The sequence below is a fragment of the Sarcophilus harrisii genome, chromosome 1 (genome assembly GCF_902635505.1).
Source record: "Sarcophilus harrisii chromosome 1, mSarHar1.11, whole genome shotgun sequence".
Classification (NCBI taxonomy): Eukaryota; Metazoa; Chordata; class Mammalia; order Dasyuromorphia; family Dasyuridae; genus Sarcophilus; species Sarcophilus harrisii.
The window spans coordinates 243592728-243610812 of NC_045426.1; the positions used below are offsets into that span (position 1 = coordinate 243592728).

Sequence of the window (18085 nt, forward strand, 5' to 3'; positions counted from 1 at the left end):
TCCCATTCTTTGACACCTCAAAAAGGGCTGATATTAGCATTTGTGTACATGTAGGTCCTTTTTCATTTTTTATGATCTCTTTAGGTTACAAACATAATTATGATATGATTGTATCAAAGAATATGTACAATTTTATAACCCTTTGGACATAATTCCAAATTGCTTTCTAGAATGGTTGGATCAGTTCTCATCTCCACCGACAATACATAAGTGTCCCGCTTTTCCCACATCCCCTTCAACTTTTATCATTATCTTTTCCTGTCGCTTTAGCCAATCTTATGGGTGTGAAGTTTGTTACCTCAGAGATGTTTGAATTTGTATTTCTCTAATGAATAGTGATTTAGATATTTTTTTTCATATGTTTACAGATAGTTTTAACTTCTTAATTTGGAAACTCCCCATTCATATCCTTTGACTATTTGTCAATTGGGGAATGACTTGGATTCTCATAAATTTGACTTAGTTCTCTATGTATTTAAGAAATGAGGCCTTTATCAGAAATACTTACTGTAAAAATTGTTTCCCAGCTTTCTGCTTTTCTTTTAATCTTTATTGCATTGATTTTCTTGGACACAGCCTTTCTAATAGGTAAATTGCTTGTAAAATCAGGGAAGCCATGTAAATGTTATTTAAATCACATCACTAGACCACATTTAAGGATACTAATGTTACTACTGCCATCACCATCACTACCACTACTACTACTATTACTACTACTTCTACTACTACTATTACTACCACTATTAACAATACCACTATTGCTACTATTCCTTTTTCCTCTCTTCCTCCTCCTTCCCCCACTACCACTGCCACCACAAGTACCATTCTTAATAATAATAATTATGATTGCAGTTCTGTTTACATATAACTATCATATCATAAGCACATATAACTATCAAAGCAATGGACTGATTATGGACTGGGTTTTACTTATGGCACTCATTTGTCTTTTCCATTTATTAAATAATCTTGACCATTTGTTAAATAATTTTGCCCTTCCTTGCCCACTGAAAATATATTATTATACTAAGAAAACAAAATCCTTCTTGGTGGGAGCGAGGCTTCCTGATAGCCTGAGCTGTAATAAAAAGCAGTTTATATAGTGGTTTTCAGTTTATGTCATGGTTCATTATAAGCAGGAATTTATGTGATCATTATCTTAACCACATGTGTGAGCTAGAGTAAATATTATTGAATTGAAAATTTTAAAGATCCCCTTAAAAAAGGTAAGAATTCATTTTTTGCTACTTATCTTTTCCTGTTATTGATAAAATGTGAATAAAAGAAATACAAACTTAAAAGGATAGTTAATTAACTATAACAGAAGTCAAAGGGACTTGGGCATAATAATGAAATAATATACACTGTGAATATTTTCCTGGAAGACTTCCTTCATTGTGGTTTTCATAAAAAAGCTATAGGTTTGAGTGTAGGGACAGAGTCTATTTTGAAATTGTTTTACCAACAAGTTCTAATTGTAATTATAAAATAATGACACAGCCATTAAGTAAACAAGTCTTTATTAATCACTTAACCATATGCAAGCATTATGCTAGGCACTGTGCAAACAAAAACAAAAATGAAGTTGTCTCTGACTTTAAAGAGCTTACATTCTCTTGAAAAGACACTTGTTTTGTTTCATGAGCAAGTCAGAATTTATAGATCAAAGTGAATGAACATTTGCTTAGTGCCTATTACTTATTGGTACTGTGTGTTGTATTGGGTATAGTACTGGATACTGTACTAGGGATTCAAAGAAAGGCAAAATACAGCTTTTGACCTTAAGGCGCCCACAGTCTAATTGGGGAAGAGGGGTGAACATCAGAAGCTATTTTTGTTTCCTTTTTTAATTAAAGCTTTTATTTTCAAAACATATGCAACAGATAATTTTTCAACATTGACCCTTGCATAGCCTTGTGTTACAAATTTTCCCTTCCTTCCCCCCACCCCTCCCCTGGATGGCAAGCAATCCGATATATGTTATATATGTTAAATCTAATATATGTAAACATATTTATACAATTATATTTCTGCACAAGAAAAATCAGATCAAAAAGGAAAGAAAATGAGTAATAAAACAAAATGCAAGAGAACAACAAAAAGAATGACAATGTTATATTGTGATTCACACTCAGTTTCCACCTTCCTCTCTCTGGGTTAGATGGCTCTCTTTATCACAAAAAAGATCATTGGAACTAACCTCGATCATCTCATTGCTGGAAGAAATCATATTCATCAGAACTGACTGTCATATAATATTGCTGTTGCTGTGTACAATGATCTCCTGGTTCTGCTTGTTTCACTTAGCATCAGATCCTCAGAAGCTATTTGTACCCCATTACAATCAATAAATGAAATAAAAATATCAAGACTTATAAAACAGTAACTCTTATGTCTTGGAGATTATAATAAGTAAAGGTTGGCTGCCCATAGTGTGAGAAATACTTGAATTCCAAAGGATGACCTGAGACTTTCTGAGGAAAATCTGTTCAATGTAAACTAGAAGATATCAGGAAATAAATCTCCTATCCATATGACTATGAATAATTTGTTTTAGGAAAAAAAAAGGTATTGGGGTGAGGTGGAAGAGAGATGAAAAAAGAGCCAGTTTGGCATGACTGGATTCATGGATAAGCTCACATTTTAAAAGGATATGTGTAAAAGATGGATGTTAGAGCAGACAACAAAACAGTTACATCTTATCAAAATCACATCAGGACAGTCCAAAAATTATAATGTGAGCTAAGGTTTGAAATAAATGCTAAAATCAACAGAGGGCTTTTTTTTTAGCTAGCAAAAAGTAGTCAAAAGAAGATCAAGGAAGAAGCAAATCTGCTGCTTTGAGTAGCTGGGAAGATGATGGGGAAGAGAATAAATATTTATAAAGTTTTCACTATGTGCCAGACACTGGCTGTTTTTTTTTTTATATATAAAATATTATCTTATTTAATCCTTGAAAGGTAGTAACTGGTATTATTCCCATTTTACAGTTCAGGAAACAGAGGCAGACAGAGGTTAATTGACTTGTTCAAGGTCACACAAAGAAAAACTTTTGCCAAATTATGGAGAAAGATAAAAAAGCATCAATAAAAACATATGTTGAGAAATTTGATTTTGCTTCTCTGTTCTTTATATTCTCTATTTTTAAAAAATCATTGATGCATTTAATGGCAAATCACTTCCTAATAACCCTCTTGGTTTGCTTCCTTATAATAATAAGTTAAGTAAAACTGACCAGTAATTTTTCATTATCTTACACTTCTCTCTTTGATAAACTTGAAAAAAAGTTGTCTGCACTCATTGCCTCCACATTCTCAACTCCTAATTGTTTCTCAATTTTGTAATTTGACTTTTGCTCACATTGCTAAACCAAAACTCTCTTTATTCCTAAATCTAGCAGTTTTTCTCCAGTCTTTGTCTTTCTTAATTTATTTGCTGCATTTGACATTGTCAAACACCATTCTGTACTCACTCCTTTTTGAGTTTTGTAACACTGCTCATTTATAAAATCTTTTTTTCATGATCATCATTAATGCCATGTCTTCTATTTGTGAGTTTAATTCATTTCTATTCCAGACCTTTTGCTCTTTTCTTTCCACAGTTTCTGTCCTGTAGAGCTCAACCCAGGAGGTCAACTATAATTTCTATGCAGTTAGGTGTTTTAATATATATAAAGCTTGGCCAGGAGTCAGGAAAACCTGAGTTCAAATATGGTCTCAAACACTTACTAAGTAGGTGAACACCCGACAAGTCACTTAAAAAATGTCTGTTTCAGTTTCTTAATCTGTAAAATGGAAATAATATACCACCTACTTTCCAGAGTTGTAAAAATCAAATGAGATTATATTTGTAAAGCATTTAGCAAGTACTTGGCCTATATTGTTAGTTATTGTTGTTATTATTATTATTATTATTATTATAAGACATCAAAATGGAAGTATCCAAACTTCATTTGTCTTGTAAACGCTTTCTTGTTCCATATTTCAACTTCTTGGTGAACTTCTCCATTTACATGTCTTATAGGCTTTGAAAATTCTTAATATACCAAAGCGAACTTTTTTCATGATCCTTTTCTTCCTTCTAACTTTCCTAGATCTGATGAATATTACACCATTCTATTGCATTCAAGTTTACATTCCTGGAATCATTCTTTTCTAGTTTCCTTCATCTTCTATATCCAGGTATTTCCAAAGCTTGTTAATTCTACCTCAACAATATCTTTCATATCTCACCCCTTTCTTTGAGAGAGCAAGGTGGTACAGTGTGTGGGGCAGGAGTAATCAGAAAATCTGAACTCACTTCGGCCTCATACTCTTATTACTAGATAGGTAAACTTAGGCAAGTCACTTAACCTCTAGCCTTGATTTCCTCAACATAAAATGGGGATAAGAAAATCATCTCAAGATTGTTGTGAGATCAAATGAGATAGTATTTGTAAAAGCACTTAGAATACAATGTCTATGTATAAAATGCATGTTCCTTTTTCTTCCCTTTCTGTCTATTCTGTTATAACTACCTGTTTTAGTCTCTTGTTGCCACTTATCAGAACTATCATACTACATTTCTCCCTATATCTAGACTTTCTCCTTACTCTTGCCCAAGTAATATTCATAAAGCACAAATCTGACAGCATTATTTTTTTGCTCAAGTAGTGTCAGAAGTTCCTGTAGCCTCTAGAACAAAATACAAAACTCTGTTTAGTATTTAAAAATCACCACTCTTGAATTCCAACCCATCTTTTGGAATTGATTACATATCAATTACACACTGGACTTTGCAATCAAGCTTACTTACTATTCATCATTCACAGCATACCATTTCAAAGCTCCATAATTTTGTACAGGATATCCCCATTCCTGGAATGAATTTGTTCCTCAGTTACATCTCTTGGAACTCATGCTCAGAACCAAGTGCCATCTGTTGTAGCATCTTGTAAGATGCCTTTCCTGCTAGCCCCCGTTGTGTATTCTCCATATTTGTTTCCATTTATTATGTGTGTATATTTTATCTCTCTGTATATATGGTGTTTCCTTCTGAAGAATGCAAATTTCTTGAAGGAAGGATATTTTTCATTTTTTTTAATATCCAGAAGCATCACGAACTTTTCCTCTCATTTCTCCTTATATTGTGAAAGTTCTATTGGGTTCTTTAAGATTATATAAGCTAGGAGTATACTGGTAAATGTCAAAAAAGTGCTTATGACACATAAGTTTAATTTATTGACATTTTCTGTCGTTTTCTTAATTCTAGATAATCAACAAAACAATAATTATGGCCAGATTTGTAGCAGTTCCTCATTTCTAAAATATAAATGCTCCACATATTGAGAATTTGAAAAATTGGTTCTTGTGAATTTGTTCAAGTTTCTCCAGCACACTCTTAAAAAGGAGAACACAAGCCCTGTTGGTTTGTACCATGTTGGAAAGACTATGTAGTCCTGATAATAGGCTGAATGTGTTTTTATATTGAGGCAAGATAAATATAGTAGACAGGTTCATAACCAGTAGGCTGGCCACTGGCAGATGAATTTTTTTACTATGGTAATCTAACAAGTAAAAGGACAAAATCACCTTCAGTTCTTTGTGACCTTCTTTTGAAGGGAATTAAAAAGGGGAAGAGGATGGTAAAAAACATAATTTTTATATGGTCTTTAAATTTGATCTTATTCATATGTTAGATGAGTTCCCTTTTCAGTCATCAACAAATGAAAATATTATTGCAAGAATTGAATTGTATCAATCTTAACATTCTTGTTGTAAACTAAACCAGAAAAAGGAAGTAAATTTAAATGGAATGGGTCACAAGTTCTCTTCTCAATCAACAAGGATTTATTAAGTACTTACTATGTGTGAGGCATCATGCTACTAGCTGAGAATGCAGAGAAAAAAGTGAAACTGTACTTGCCTTCAAAAGCTTTAATTCTTATAGGGGAGGAAAAATGAAAACAAATCCATATACACAAGGTACATACAGAAAATTTAGAATGTAATCCTAGTGGGGAAAGCACAGTAGCTGTGAGGATTTTAGGAAAGGATTAGCCACTTATTGGCTATATTGTAGAGGGGATTCCTTTTCAGTATATGAGTTGGATTAGACAGCTTCTAAGTCTTCTTCCTCAGACTTTTCGTCTGAAATTCTGATATTTTTCAAGATAATTGTCCATTTCTCCTGAAATTCATGAACCTAGGAACTGTGGGGATTGAGGATAAAGTTAGATTTTCCAGGATTTCTGAGGCATCCCTAGTCTATAGCTGTCCTAAAACAAGATTGGTTTCCATTCATGGGCAAATGAGATAGATGTTATGGGATATAACCTTTCTTTAGGTCAACATTCCTTTCACCCTGAATCATTTTCTTTATAACAGACTGGAGATTACCTAAATTTCTCACATTTAAATGGACTAAGATCTTTTGAAAGCTAAGCTTCTAGTCAACTCAAAGAATTTTGGTTAAATTATTTTTGCTCAAAGTTTTTGGTCAGAGTTTTGGTGTTTAGGGCTTTAATATAGGTCATCATAATGGCCCTCAGCTTCACTTTAGCTTTTCTCCTCTCTTTTCCTTTCCTCCCTCTTTCCTTCTTTCCCTCCCTTTTTCTTCCATCTTTCCCTTCTTCTTTTCTACCTCCATCTCTCCCTTCCTCCCTTCTTTTTTCCCTTCCTATCTCTTTTCCTCCCTCCTTTCTTCTTTCCTCCTTCCTTTCCTCCCTCCCTTCTTCTTTGCTCCTTGCATTCCTCCCTCCCTCCCTTTTTTCTTCCTTCCTACTTTTTCCTTCCTAGCCTCTTTCTCTTGCTTCCTCCCTCCTTTCCTTCCTCTCTCCCTCTTTTCCTTCTTCCTTCCCTCCTTCCTTTCCTCCTTTCTTCCCCTCTCCTTTCCTCCCTCCATTCCTCCCTCCTTCTATCCTCTCTCCTTTCTTCCTTCCTCCTCTCCTTCCCTTCCTTCCTTTCTTCCTGATTTCTAAGATATAAATATTCCTTATATTGAGAATTTGAAAAGTTGGTTCTGAATTGGTTCAAGCTGTCTCCAGTCTTCTGTTGAACAAGTGGAACACAGACCCTGTTGTTTGTACTATGTTGGGAAAACTTTGACAAAATATAATCTTGAAGAAAGGCCGAATATGCTTTTATACTGAGGCAAGATAAGTGAGGAAAGAGTCATTTCCATTTCTATATGTATGTACGTGTGTATGTATTTATTTATTTTTATTATAGCTTTTTATTTACAAGGTATATGCATGGGTAATTTTTCAGCATTGACAATTGCAAAACCTTTTATTCCAATTTTTCCCCTCCTTCCCCTCACCCCTTCCCCCAGATGGCAAGTTGACCAATACATGTTAAATATATTAAAGTATAAATTAAATACAATATATGAATATATATCCAAACAGTTATTTTGAAGTACAAAAAGAATCAGACTTTGAATCTATATGTATTTAAAGACATAAACAACTTATTAACAATTAAGAGGAATCTTATCTATATATAGGTAAAATGACTTTAAAGTAAAACAGAAAATAAAAAATGTAAGAAGAATGGTAAACTGTGTAAATATTTATCCTTTTCAATGGGAAAAAAAAGAAAAAGACATTACACTGGTTATTTAGATTCTTAGCCAGGGGAGAGTTCACCATTTTGTGGTTCCAGCTCTTCTATCTGATCTTGGTAGATGAAGACACTGACCACTCTTGTGGACACTTCACATGCTCAGTGCCATTTATATCTGTTTCAGCCATCTTACTCATTATCTGTGTCTCCCTACTATAGTGTCCTGATGCCGGATAGTTCTTTATTCAGGCAATGCAATATATTCTGAAATCCATTCCTCAGTCTTGAATGGTGCCATAGTTCAAGCTTTTCTTAGGCTGGAAAGATTACAAATACCAGAAATCCATTCAGTTTTTCTGAAACCCCCCTTCTGATTTGGAATTCATCTCAACTGAGAGTAATATTCTTGCCTCGGGTTTTTAATTTATAAATCCCTTTAAAAAAAAAAAGCTATGTTACCCTTATTGTCATTATCATCATCAATATCATCACATTATTATTTTTATACATTATATCATCAAAATACAAATCAACAGTTAACAGAACAAGAATATTAACCAACCTTTTAACACAGTAACCTTAAAATGCCATTCAAAGCAACCATTACTCTTTTGAAGTGAAGTCAAGCATCACACCACTATTTATTTCTTTCATTATTCTTCTGGGCCAAAGGTATATTCAAGTGGTAAAACTTCCTTCAGCTTCTTTCTCAGCTTAAAGATATATTGGTTAGTATATGTAATCTGTCAATCCTCAGAGACATGAAAACACAAGTCAATAGGCAAGTGTATCTTATGCCCAAACAGCAGCAGGTGTGGTGTAAATTTATTAGCATTATTCCTTATGGAATTTTACACATGTACTAGGAATGCTGTATCTTGACTCTACTAAGATTTTTTTTTTCTTGACTCACTGTCCCTTATACATTAATCAATGTATTATAAAAAAAACTCAAGTTATGGGTCCCCTTTAGAGTGGTAAATTACTGATGTAGATTTCCTGACACTAATATCTCCTTAACTAGCATTTGTGTTTTGGTCCAAATGGATCCTAGCAGAAAACCCATACACTGAGAAATATTTTTCCAATAATACTTCAACAACTTTGAAAGGTTTCTGGTTTTTGATCGAATGTATATGTAATATATATATATATATTATATATATATACATTGAGAGTATATGTAATATAAATATTCATATGTATGTGTGTATGTATATTTGTGTACACACACACACACACACACACATAGTGAAATAGTCAGTCACCACTGCTCTCTGCCTTGTATTCTTGCTCTGTCCAAGTAATGGGAAGTTGATACACAGATTCCAAAGGTTTATTAGTATTAATGTTCTCCAAATATGCAGTATGACTTGATAGAACTTTTCTTTTCATATAATGAACACAAATTTTACATATCTTGGTGGTAAATAGGTCAACCTGAGGCAGTATTTAACAGATTTAGGATTCTTTCTTGATCTCTATATCAAATGATCACATAAAACTTAAATGACTGCTGAGAAATATACATTAGGTAGAACTAAATACTATATTTCATATGTGGGATCAGTGATAATCTGGGACTGATTTGGGACAATGATAATCTGTTAAACAGTTCCAATATTCCATTGTCTCTATAGTGAAATGTCTTTATAGGACTGACACCTGAGTCTTTTGATATCATTTTTTCTTTCTTTTTTTTTTTGAACTTGTACTAATTCATGCGGTTTTCCATCATATTTTCTCTTCTCCAGTATTCTGCAGAAAAGCAAGGCAAAAATGTTTATTCAATAAAAAAAATAGTTCATATTTGCTGCTATGTCAATGCTGTCTAATAGAAGTCTCCAATTTTTTCACCTATACTATCACTTGCCTATAATCTAGTTCCTTGGATGTTATGTATAGCTTTAATTCTTTCTTTTGGTAATGTCACAAGCATCTGAATCCACATTAGTCTTCCTTGGATGACAATGTATATTGAATAAATAATTGACTGTTGCCTCTATCTATTTCTGGCAATCACCTTCTAATTAGCATTTGCCAAGTTGGATTGTTGTCAACTAGATAGTTTTCATTTCATAATTTCAACTTCATTCTATATAGTCTCTAAATTTCTCCATCACAGTCTATTTCAAAGCCAGGATTTATAACTTAGAAATAAGATGATATCTTACTGTTACTTATTCCTCTGCTGATAGATATAAGTGGTTTTTGGTAACTTTCTCTGCCTTACTATAGGATTGCTCCACTGTCCTCCAAGCTGGAATTTGTGTGAGGGGATTTGTTTGGATTTGTACTGGCGAGCATAATACACATATAAGTCATTCATCCAAGTCTTTGAATATTTGTCTATGTCCATTTATCCTTCAGATTCTAGAATACTTTATGGATTTTTAATATTTTTGTGTTGTTGTATTGTATTGTATTCTAATCAACAGATTAGAATAGCTAGATGGTTTAGTGGATAGAGTGCTGGACTTGGACTCAGGAAGATCTGAGTTAAAACATTGTTTCAGACATTAACTAGATGTGTGATCCAAAGCAAGTCATTTAACCTCTGTTTACGAAAGAAATGGCAAATCATTAATAGTATTTTTGTCAAGAAAACTCCATGGACAGTATTTCTGTGCTATAGTCCATAGGATCATTAACAGGCAGACATGACTATCTAAACAAATTGTTAGTCCTTTTGCTTTTGCATTTTTAACATTATATATGCTCAAGCAAGGTCATCCAATGGCTTAGCAATAGCAGCATTGTTTCTAACAAATTTGCAACAATAAACAGGAAATCCTAGAACAGTCCTTAGATCTTGGATGTTCCTTGAATATGACTACATCAGCAAAATTCTATTTTCTCTATGTCAATGATTGTATTTTCGTGAGATACTATGGGATCCACTTACTCATCAAATGCTCTATAAAACTACTATCTATCATTTTAAAAGCATCTGGCAGGCCTTTTCCCTTTAGTTGATATAAAATATTTTCTTCAGCCTTTTTATTCACAATTTTCTGATTCCTCAAGATAATAATGTCATCAAGGTATATAATTGTATAAGGCACAATTTATAAGCCATTTTTCAATTGACAAATTATTTCTCAATTAATAAATGTTAAAAGCATATGAACAGGTAGTTTTTAGAGGACGAAATCCAAATTATCAATAACTATATGAAAAAAGTCCTAAATCACTAATAAACAGAAGCAAATTAAAGCAGTTCTGAAGTTTTACCTCACACCTCAGATTAACAGAGGTGACAAAAAGAGAAAAATGGCAAATATTGGAGGAGTTTTGGGGAAACCGGTACATTGATGCAATATTGATTCTTGTTCTAGGAATTTGGGGAAGTAATTGAGATCTATTAAACTGTATGTATCCTTTGACTCATTCCTTAGCCTGTACTTCCAAGTAATAAAAGAGAGAAAAAGGACCAATTTTTACAAAAATATTTCTAGGCATTCTGTTTGCAATAAAAACCAAGTAAACAATTAGAAACCAAGGTGGTGTCCATTAATTGTAGAATGACTGGATAAGTTATGGTTTACAAATGTACTAGAATATCATTGCATTTTAGGAAATGAGGATGGGAATAATTTCAGAGAAACCTAGGAAGACTTGTGTGAACTGATGCAAAGTGAAGTGAATGAATGAAAAGAACAATTATATGATCACAATAGTATTTTGAAGACTTTGAAAGGACTTATGATAAAATATGCTATCCTGCACCCAGATAGAGAAGTGTTGAAATCAGAATATAGTTTGAAAAAAATTTTAGGGGAAAATGGGCAATGTGGGAGTTTGCTTTTTTCAATTCTTTATTTTTATAACAGAAGTTTTGCTTTCTCATTTTCTCAATGGTAGGAGGCAAGAAAAGTAGGAGAAAAGAAAGCAAATTTTTAATTGAAAAAATTTAATTAGAAATCCAAATTTTTGAATATGAATTTTTATGATCTCTTCATACACTTATGATTCTAGTGGGAAAGATCTTTTTGAAAATCCTGATGAGATTATGATCATTGAGGGCATTGGGGCAACCTCCTTCCTTGGCTTCATCTCATTTTTCAGAAACTAGTAATTCAGCTCTCATCTTCTTCATAATTATATTGTTTCTTGGAGTTTGTGTATGGACATCTTAACCATAGGTTTAACAGAATGTAGGTCTTCCTTTGTGATGATTTCTTCATGTTGGTATTTGGTTGTCAGGACAACATGGACTATTCCTTTGTTCTAAAATCTTTCCAGGTTGAAATTTGCCCCTAGGTCAGCTTCTCAACTAGATTTTATGTGACATTCTTTATTGTCTCTGAATCTGCAAGGCTCTTCCTCTGCCTAGTTTTCTTGGATCAAGCATGAACGTAGGATAGATAAAATTGAGAGTGGATTTTTTTTTCTTGTTAGCTGATTTACCAATATGCAATTTTTATTTGATATATGAGCAGTATCACTGAATGTATCCTCAATCATATGTGAAAAGTCTGATTCTGATTGTAAGAAATTTGACTTAATTTTTTTCATAGTCAAAAAATCTAAGCATGTACTTCACATGCTGCCTTCAATTTTATTATAGCACTCATACTTTAAATGGAGCATTGTGAGCCAATATCCAAGGATTGTCCCTTTTTAAAAATTTGACCATTTGAGTAGTCATTGAATAGCAATTCATAATATTTTCTCCTGACCTGATTCCCATATACGTTGTTCTAAAGTATTCTCAGCTAATTTGCATTGTCCTCCAAGACGACTACAATTTTCTCATTTCTATACACATGGTCTACTCCAAATATCAGTAATCTCCTATAAATGCCAACACTCAAAAAGTAATAATGTTTTTAAAGTACCACTTATACTTTTACAATATTGATTTATAATGTCAGCATTCAACCAATCACCAGAGAAGTTGACAAACTGATCAGATACTTTAGCCAACTCCAACCATGCATGCTAGCAGCAATTCGGAAATATACTATTTGTTTGACAAAGTTTACATACAAATAAGACTCAATGGAATTCTACTTGCACATCAAGAGATTATGACATTATTAGTCACTTTGTTGATATGCAATATAAGAATGTATGGATTCAGCACAGTGGAATCTGAGACACAGATAAGAAAAATGGAAAAGGAAAATTATATGGGGAAAATAGTATTAAAAATCAAATGACATTTAAATCTAGAATATAATTTTTAAAAATAGTATTCAAAATAAAACAAACAAAAATGACTACTTCAATGAGAGAAATAAGAAAATAAAATCCATAACAAGAAATAAAAGTATATTTTAAAAGGTAACTACATGTCACGACTGGAGGAGAAAAAAATCTGGCAAAATGCAAAATTAAAATAGACATATTCTTCCTCAAAAAATAGCCAGTACTAGATTGGATTCAACTTTACACTTAAACTATAAAAAATGAGTTAACATAAGTTCTGAAAATATAGGAAAATTTAAAATTAAAATGTATGTACATGAGTATGCTAAATGCTTGGGATATATTGCAGGAAACTTTGCTTAAAATAAGCAAAACATAAAGGGTTGGCTCTCATCCTTTTTTAATAAAGCTTTTTATTTTCAAAACATATGCAAAGGTAATTTTCAACATTTACCCTTGCAAAATCTTGTGTTCCAATTTTTTCTCTCCTTTCTTCCCACCCCTTCCCTAGACAACAAGTAATCCTGTATATGTTAAACATGTGCAATTTTTCTATGTGTATTTCTACAATTACCATGCTGCACAAGGAAAGTCAGATCAAAGAGGAAAAAAATGTGAAAGAAAACAAAATGAAAGCAAAAAACAGCAAAAAAAAGTGAAAATAGTATATTGTGATCCACACTCAGTACACTCTCCCCCACCCCCCCATTCCTCTGGGTACAGATGGATCTCTTCATCACAAGACCATTGGAACTGTTGGCTCTCATCCTGAGAAAAGTCACATTTTAAAAAATGGAACTAGCGCAATGTACAATTTACAACCAGCAGGTGGCACTTTGGAGGGCAAAGTTTGATTAAGAAAGTTTTCTTCCTCTCAACTGAAGGCTGATTCTTTGAGACAGTTCCTTTCTCCTCCTACTGGATTAATTTTGGGATTTAACAATCTCTTTAGTCAACATTCTCTTTTCCCTGATTTACTCCATTTTGTTGGAGCTAGGCTAGAAACTGTCAAAAGCTCCTATATTTAAATTGATCTGTTCTACTATAATTGAAGAAATTATAGTTTTAGATGGGGATAGTATATTGGCCTTCCGATCAACTGGATTCTTTTCTCTACTATGTCAGGGAGCTTGTGAAAGAAAAGATTCATAAAAGTTTCATGAAGATATCTCAGAACCCCACTCATCCACTTCTAAACTAAGAGAAAAATCCTGGCCATTGAGACAGAGATGTAGTCCTCAATCCTGAATTTAATCTTGTGTATGCTGTGTTTTACACTGGTATTCCTTATTTACAATTTTTGTATATAATTAAAAACATAAATGACTCAAAAGCAATTAAGATCAAACTTGTCTTTATCTACATACAGCTGCCTTGAAAATACTATTAAAAAAAAAAAACCTAATAACTTAAAAAGAATAGTAAACTCTGGGTGTAAATATGCCCCCTCTCTTCCCAAACAGAACTTTTTTTTAAAGTTCATCAGACTTGGTCCTAACTGTCCTGTCTGTCAAATATTCTATCCTTCCTGATGGAGCTTGAGAGTGCACCCACTACTTTTCTTGTCCTCTTCTGGCATCTGCCCATCCACGACTGTCTCTGTTTGCTTTGCTCTTCTGCTTCCAAAGACTCTTGTCTTTATTATACTCCATCATAGATCATTTCAACAGATCCTAGGATTGGAAAATTCTATTCCCTGAGCTTAAACCATGCAGTAATCAAAACTCTTGTATCTATTTTGAAACCTGCCTTTCCTGCCTGTAGGAATTGGTCCCAATATAGGACTGTATTATGACAAGTTTGTGAAGAATTGTTGAAAAGAAGTTTTGAAAAGAAGAATTTGTTTACAGGATGTCCTAGAGAGACTTTTCCCTATAATGGCTGATGAGAATCCATTTTAAGAGAAACTGAAATGAACTCTTACATTTAAGAAGACTATGGAGAGGATTCTTGAGGCTTTATTCAGTGTCTGCAAAAAACAGAATGATTAAATTTTGTTTCCAAAAATGAAGTCATCTACTATTACATTGAGGGTTTGAAATTACTCAATTATATTTCTCACAGTCAAAATATGGGAAAAAACTTTTTTATTGATTTTATTTATTAGTAAATTATATATTCAGTGACTTTAATATTTATTTAATCAGATAATCGTAAAGTATTTACTGCATAGAAATATATGAGTAGTTACTATTGAAAAAAGAGGTTTCTCTAGCTTTTTAATAATATTTAATAAACTAAAGTAAATGTTTAATTAATGAGAAAATTATTGTAATTTTTTTAACTGGAAAGAAAATATCAGGACTAGGTAGTATAGTGAACCAAGCACTCACCTTGGAATCAGGAGGACCTGAGTTCAAATGTGCCTCTGATACTTGACTCTCACTAGCTGTGTGATACTGGGAAAATCATTTGACCCTTATTGACTTGCAAGAAAGGAAGGAAGGAAGGAAGGAAGGAAGGAAGGAAGGAAGGAAGGAAGGAAGAAAGGAAGGAAGGAAAGAAGGAAAAGGAAAAAAAAGAAAATATCTAAAAAACCTTAGAATTACTCTGGAGCTTGGCATAATAAAATTAAATATGGAAATTAGTCAAATAATAGGCTGAAAGTTAAATCTACAAATGAATGTGTCAGTGATCATACTTTGGTACATTTACATATTACCATTGGGTTGAGAAAAGTTATTTTCAATGATTATAGGCCATGCCAGACTCCAGAAAGCAAGTCTTCCAACATGGGATTTTTTCACACTAGGATATCATGTTATCATCAGCCTTTTGAGGCTTTTTTATTGCTGCATTTAATGCTGATTTTATTTTCCTGAATTCTCACTAGGAAAAAAAAGCTGACAAACCTAATCTGTCAGTAGTTTTCAACTAGGAGATTTAGATTTAATAGATAATTAATATTTCCCCCTCTCTGTCCTCCTTTTTCTCTGATGAGGCTTCTAATAGTTCCAACTCCTAACAACTGAATCCCTCCATTCCCTAAAGTGAAATGAGGTTATTCTCTCTTTGACAATGAATTGTTCTCTCCTAGGGCCAGGCAGCTCCATAGCTGTATCCCACCCCAACTCCCTCTCCTGTTTAGCAAACATTTTCTACCTCTGTAATATTCAGAACGCTAATGAGTTTAGAGCTGGCAGACTTTGGTTCAGATGTTCCAGCCATGTCAGTGCAGCCTCTCCATCCAGATTTCTTTGTTTATCCAGCAGTTCATTACTTAGGAATTGCTTGTCAAAATAGGTTAAATATCCTTTGGGAAACATGGCCACATCTTTGAGACACCACAAATATGTTTAATATGAGAAAGATTGGCTCGATAAGGAAACTGTGACGGACTTGCATCACCAAAAAAAATTTCCTCTTATTTCAGTGGAGTTTCTGAGAGCATCAGTAAGCCCTGGCAAGCTTCAGGGTTATAAATTTCTGGAGCAGACACATGAAGACATCAAGAGAAGGAGGAAAAATGATTGCTGATGATTTGTTCTAACTACTTGACCTTTTGACCTCTTCTCTAGATATATGACCAAGATGGGACACTACAGCACTTTATTGATGGTGGGGAGCCTAGTAAGTCAAGCTGGATGAGATATATTCGATGTGCGAGGCACTGCGGGGAACAGAATCTCACAGTAGTACAGTACAGGTAAGGTATACCTTGATTTATCTACCATTTATGGAAATCAAAATACCATATCTTGTATATGAAAATTCAGGCCTGCTAAGTGGCTTTTAAAAATATGAAAAAGGTGGCAGAATTTTTATGTGAGATTTCCAAATGAAGCTTAGTTCTTTGTTTTTTAAAGTTTAAGAATAAGATTACTGAGAGAAAAATTCCTTTTTTTATTTACTGCACCAAAAATTCAATTCTATTATTATAGTAAAATCATCATATTAAATTAGTTTTCCAAGAGAACCAGTGTTCTCTCAGATGTTAACATTCTTTACATGAAGAAGTTCAATTTAATAAATAGCCTGAAGTTCTATTGAAATGTGTTCAAATTCAGACTTAGACATATGCTAACTATGGGACCTTGGCAAATCATTTAACTACTCAGTGCCCCATCAAATTATTTCAGAAGATAGGTTCCAGAGGAGCTGCCAGTCTGCATCAGTGGATTAAGTTTCCTCAGTATGAATTCCCCACACTAATGAAATCACAATTTTTGGAGCAAAAAGAAAGACATCCTTAAGGTTTGTAACTCAGTGTGATATGCACAGCTTGGTGACCAAAACAAATGCAGATAAAGCTGAATCTGGGTGCCCTGGACAGAGTCTGAGGCACTGAGTCCCATGTGATTTGGTCCCTTGTCCTTTAGACTTAACCTGAAGAATCCTCACTGTCAGCTGCCTTCAGCCTTTCTCCCAAGGGAAACTATTTCATCTACACAAAGGCAATGTGTGAATCAGTGGCCCAAGGTAACCCTTGCAGGAAATGCTGAGATTGTTCTGCAGCAACTGGCCTGAGCCTGGAGTCTCCATCCCTCCACTTCCATCAGACAAAGCTCAGGCATCTATCAGATCACTTGGGATGTGGCTTGAGGTGCTGAGGTTGTTTTACGGTGCAAAGGACACTTATGATTTCCTAAGTGGTGTGGAGGGTAAGCAACCTTTTTCACTCAGAATTGGACTTTGAGGTTTCTGGGAAGCAAAGTAAAAAACAGGATTTACAAGATAGTAAACCACATCAACTCAGCGCACCTGTTGTTCAAGCACTTCTCACTTAACTGCCAAGAGGTTAGAGCAGAAATGAGTAGGCAGATGCAAATCAGTTGGACGAAACACAAAGCATAGCTAAGTGTTCTCACACCAAAATCCCATGAAAACATGTGTCGTATAAATATATGACCTCAGATATAAACAATTGTGTTCCCTTTAGTATCAGAAGCAACTGTTTAGCTTTATTAGGCATTATAGACACATCAAAGCAGAATTCCCTTTTTGGGCCAACTTACATTTTTGCCTACAGCTATTTATTTTTCTTTTCTGTTTTGGTTTTCAAATGAAACATTTTAAATTTCTTCCTGACACAGGTTAAAAGTTGTGAAATTCTAGATGCTTCCTAAATTGTACCAGTTTATTTAGAGGAAAACAGTTGGACTCTACAGGCTTTTATACCTAGATGATCTTTGGCTTTTTTAAAACGTAAAAATTATAATCTGAAGGAAAGATTAGTTTCAGAGTTATAAATAGTCTTTACTTGTGTTTAATACAGATGCATAACTTCCCTGAAGTTTTTGTGAAACATTTTTTATCTATACAACAAACATTAAAGATGCTATGGATACCAAGAGCACTTTTACAGACAAATGCCACATCTCAAAAAACTGAGAAAAAGCCTAAGAGGAAGGTGGTCATGAGTAAGTCATTACCATCTGTCAATATTA

General features: G+C 33.6%; 1 protein-coding gene across 3 annotated transcripts in view; it reads left to right on the forward strand.

Moving 5' to 3' along the window:
- Positions 1–18085, forward strand: part of PRDM6 (PR/SET domain 6) — a 148586-nt gene that overhangs the window by 87204 nt on the left and 43297 nt on the right. For all 3 annotated transcript variants that reach the window (XM_031939120.1, XM_031939114.1, XM_031939107.1), the window contains exon 4: positions 16217–16344. In XM_031939120.1, the coding sequence (XP_031794980.1) occupies positions 16217–16344 (128 nt within the window). The remainder of the gene's footprint in view (positions 1–16216; positions 16345–18085) is intronic.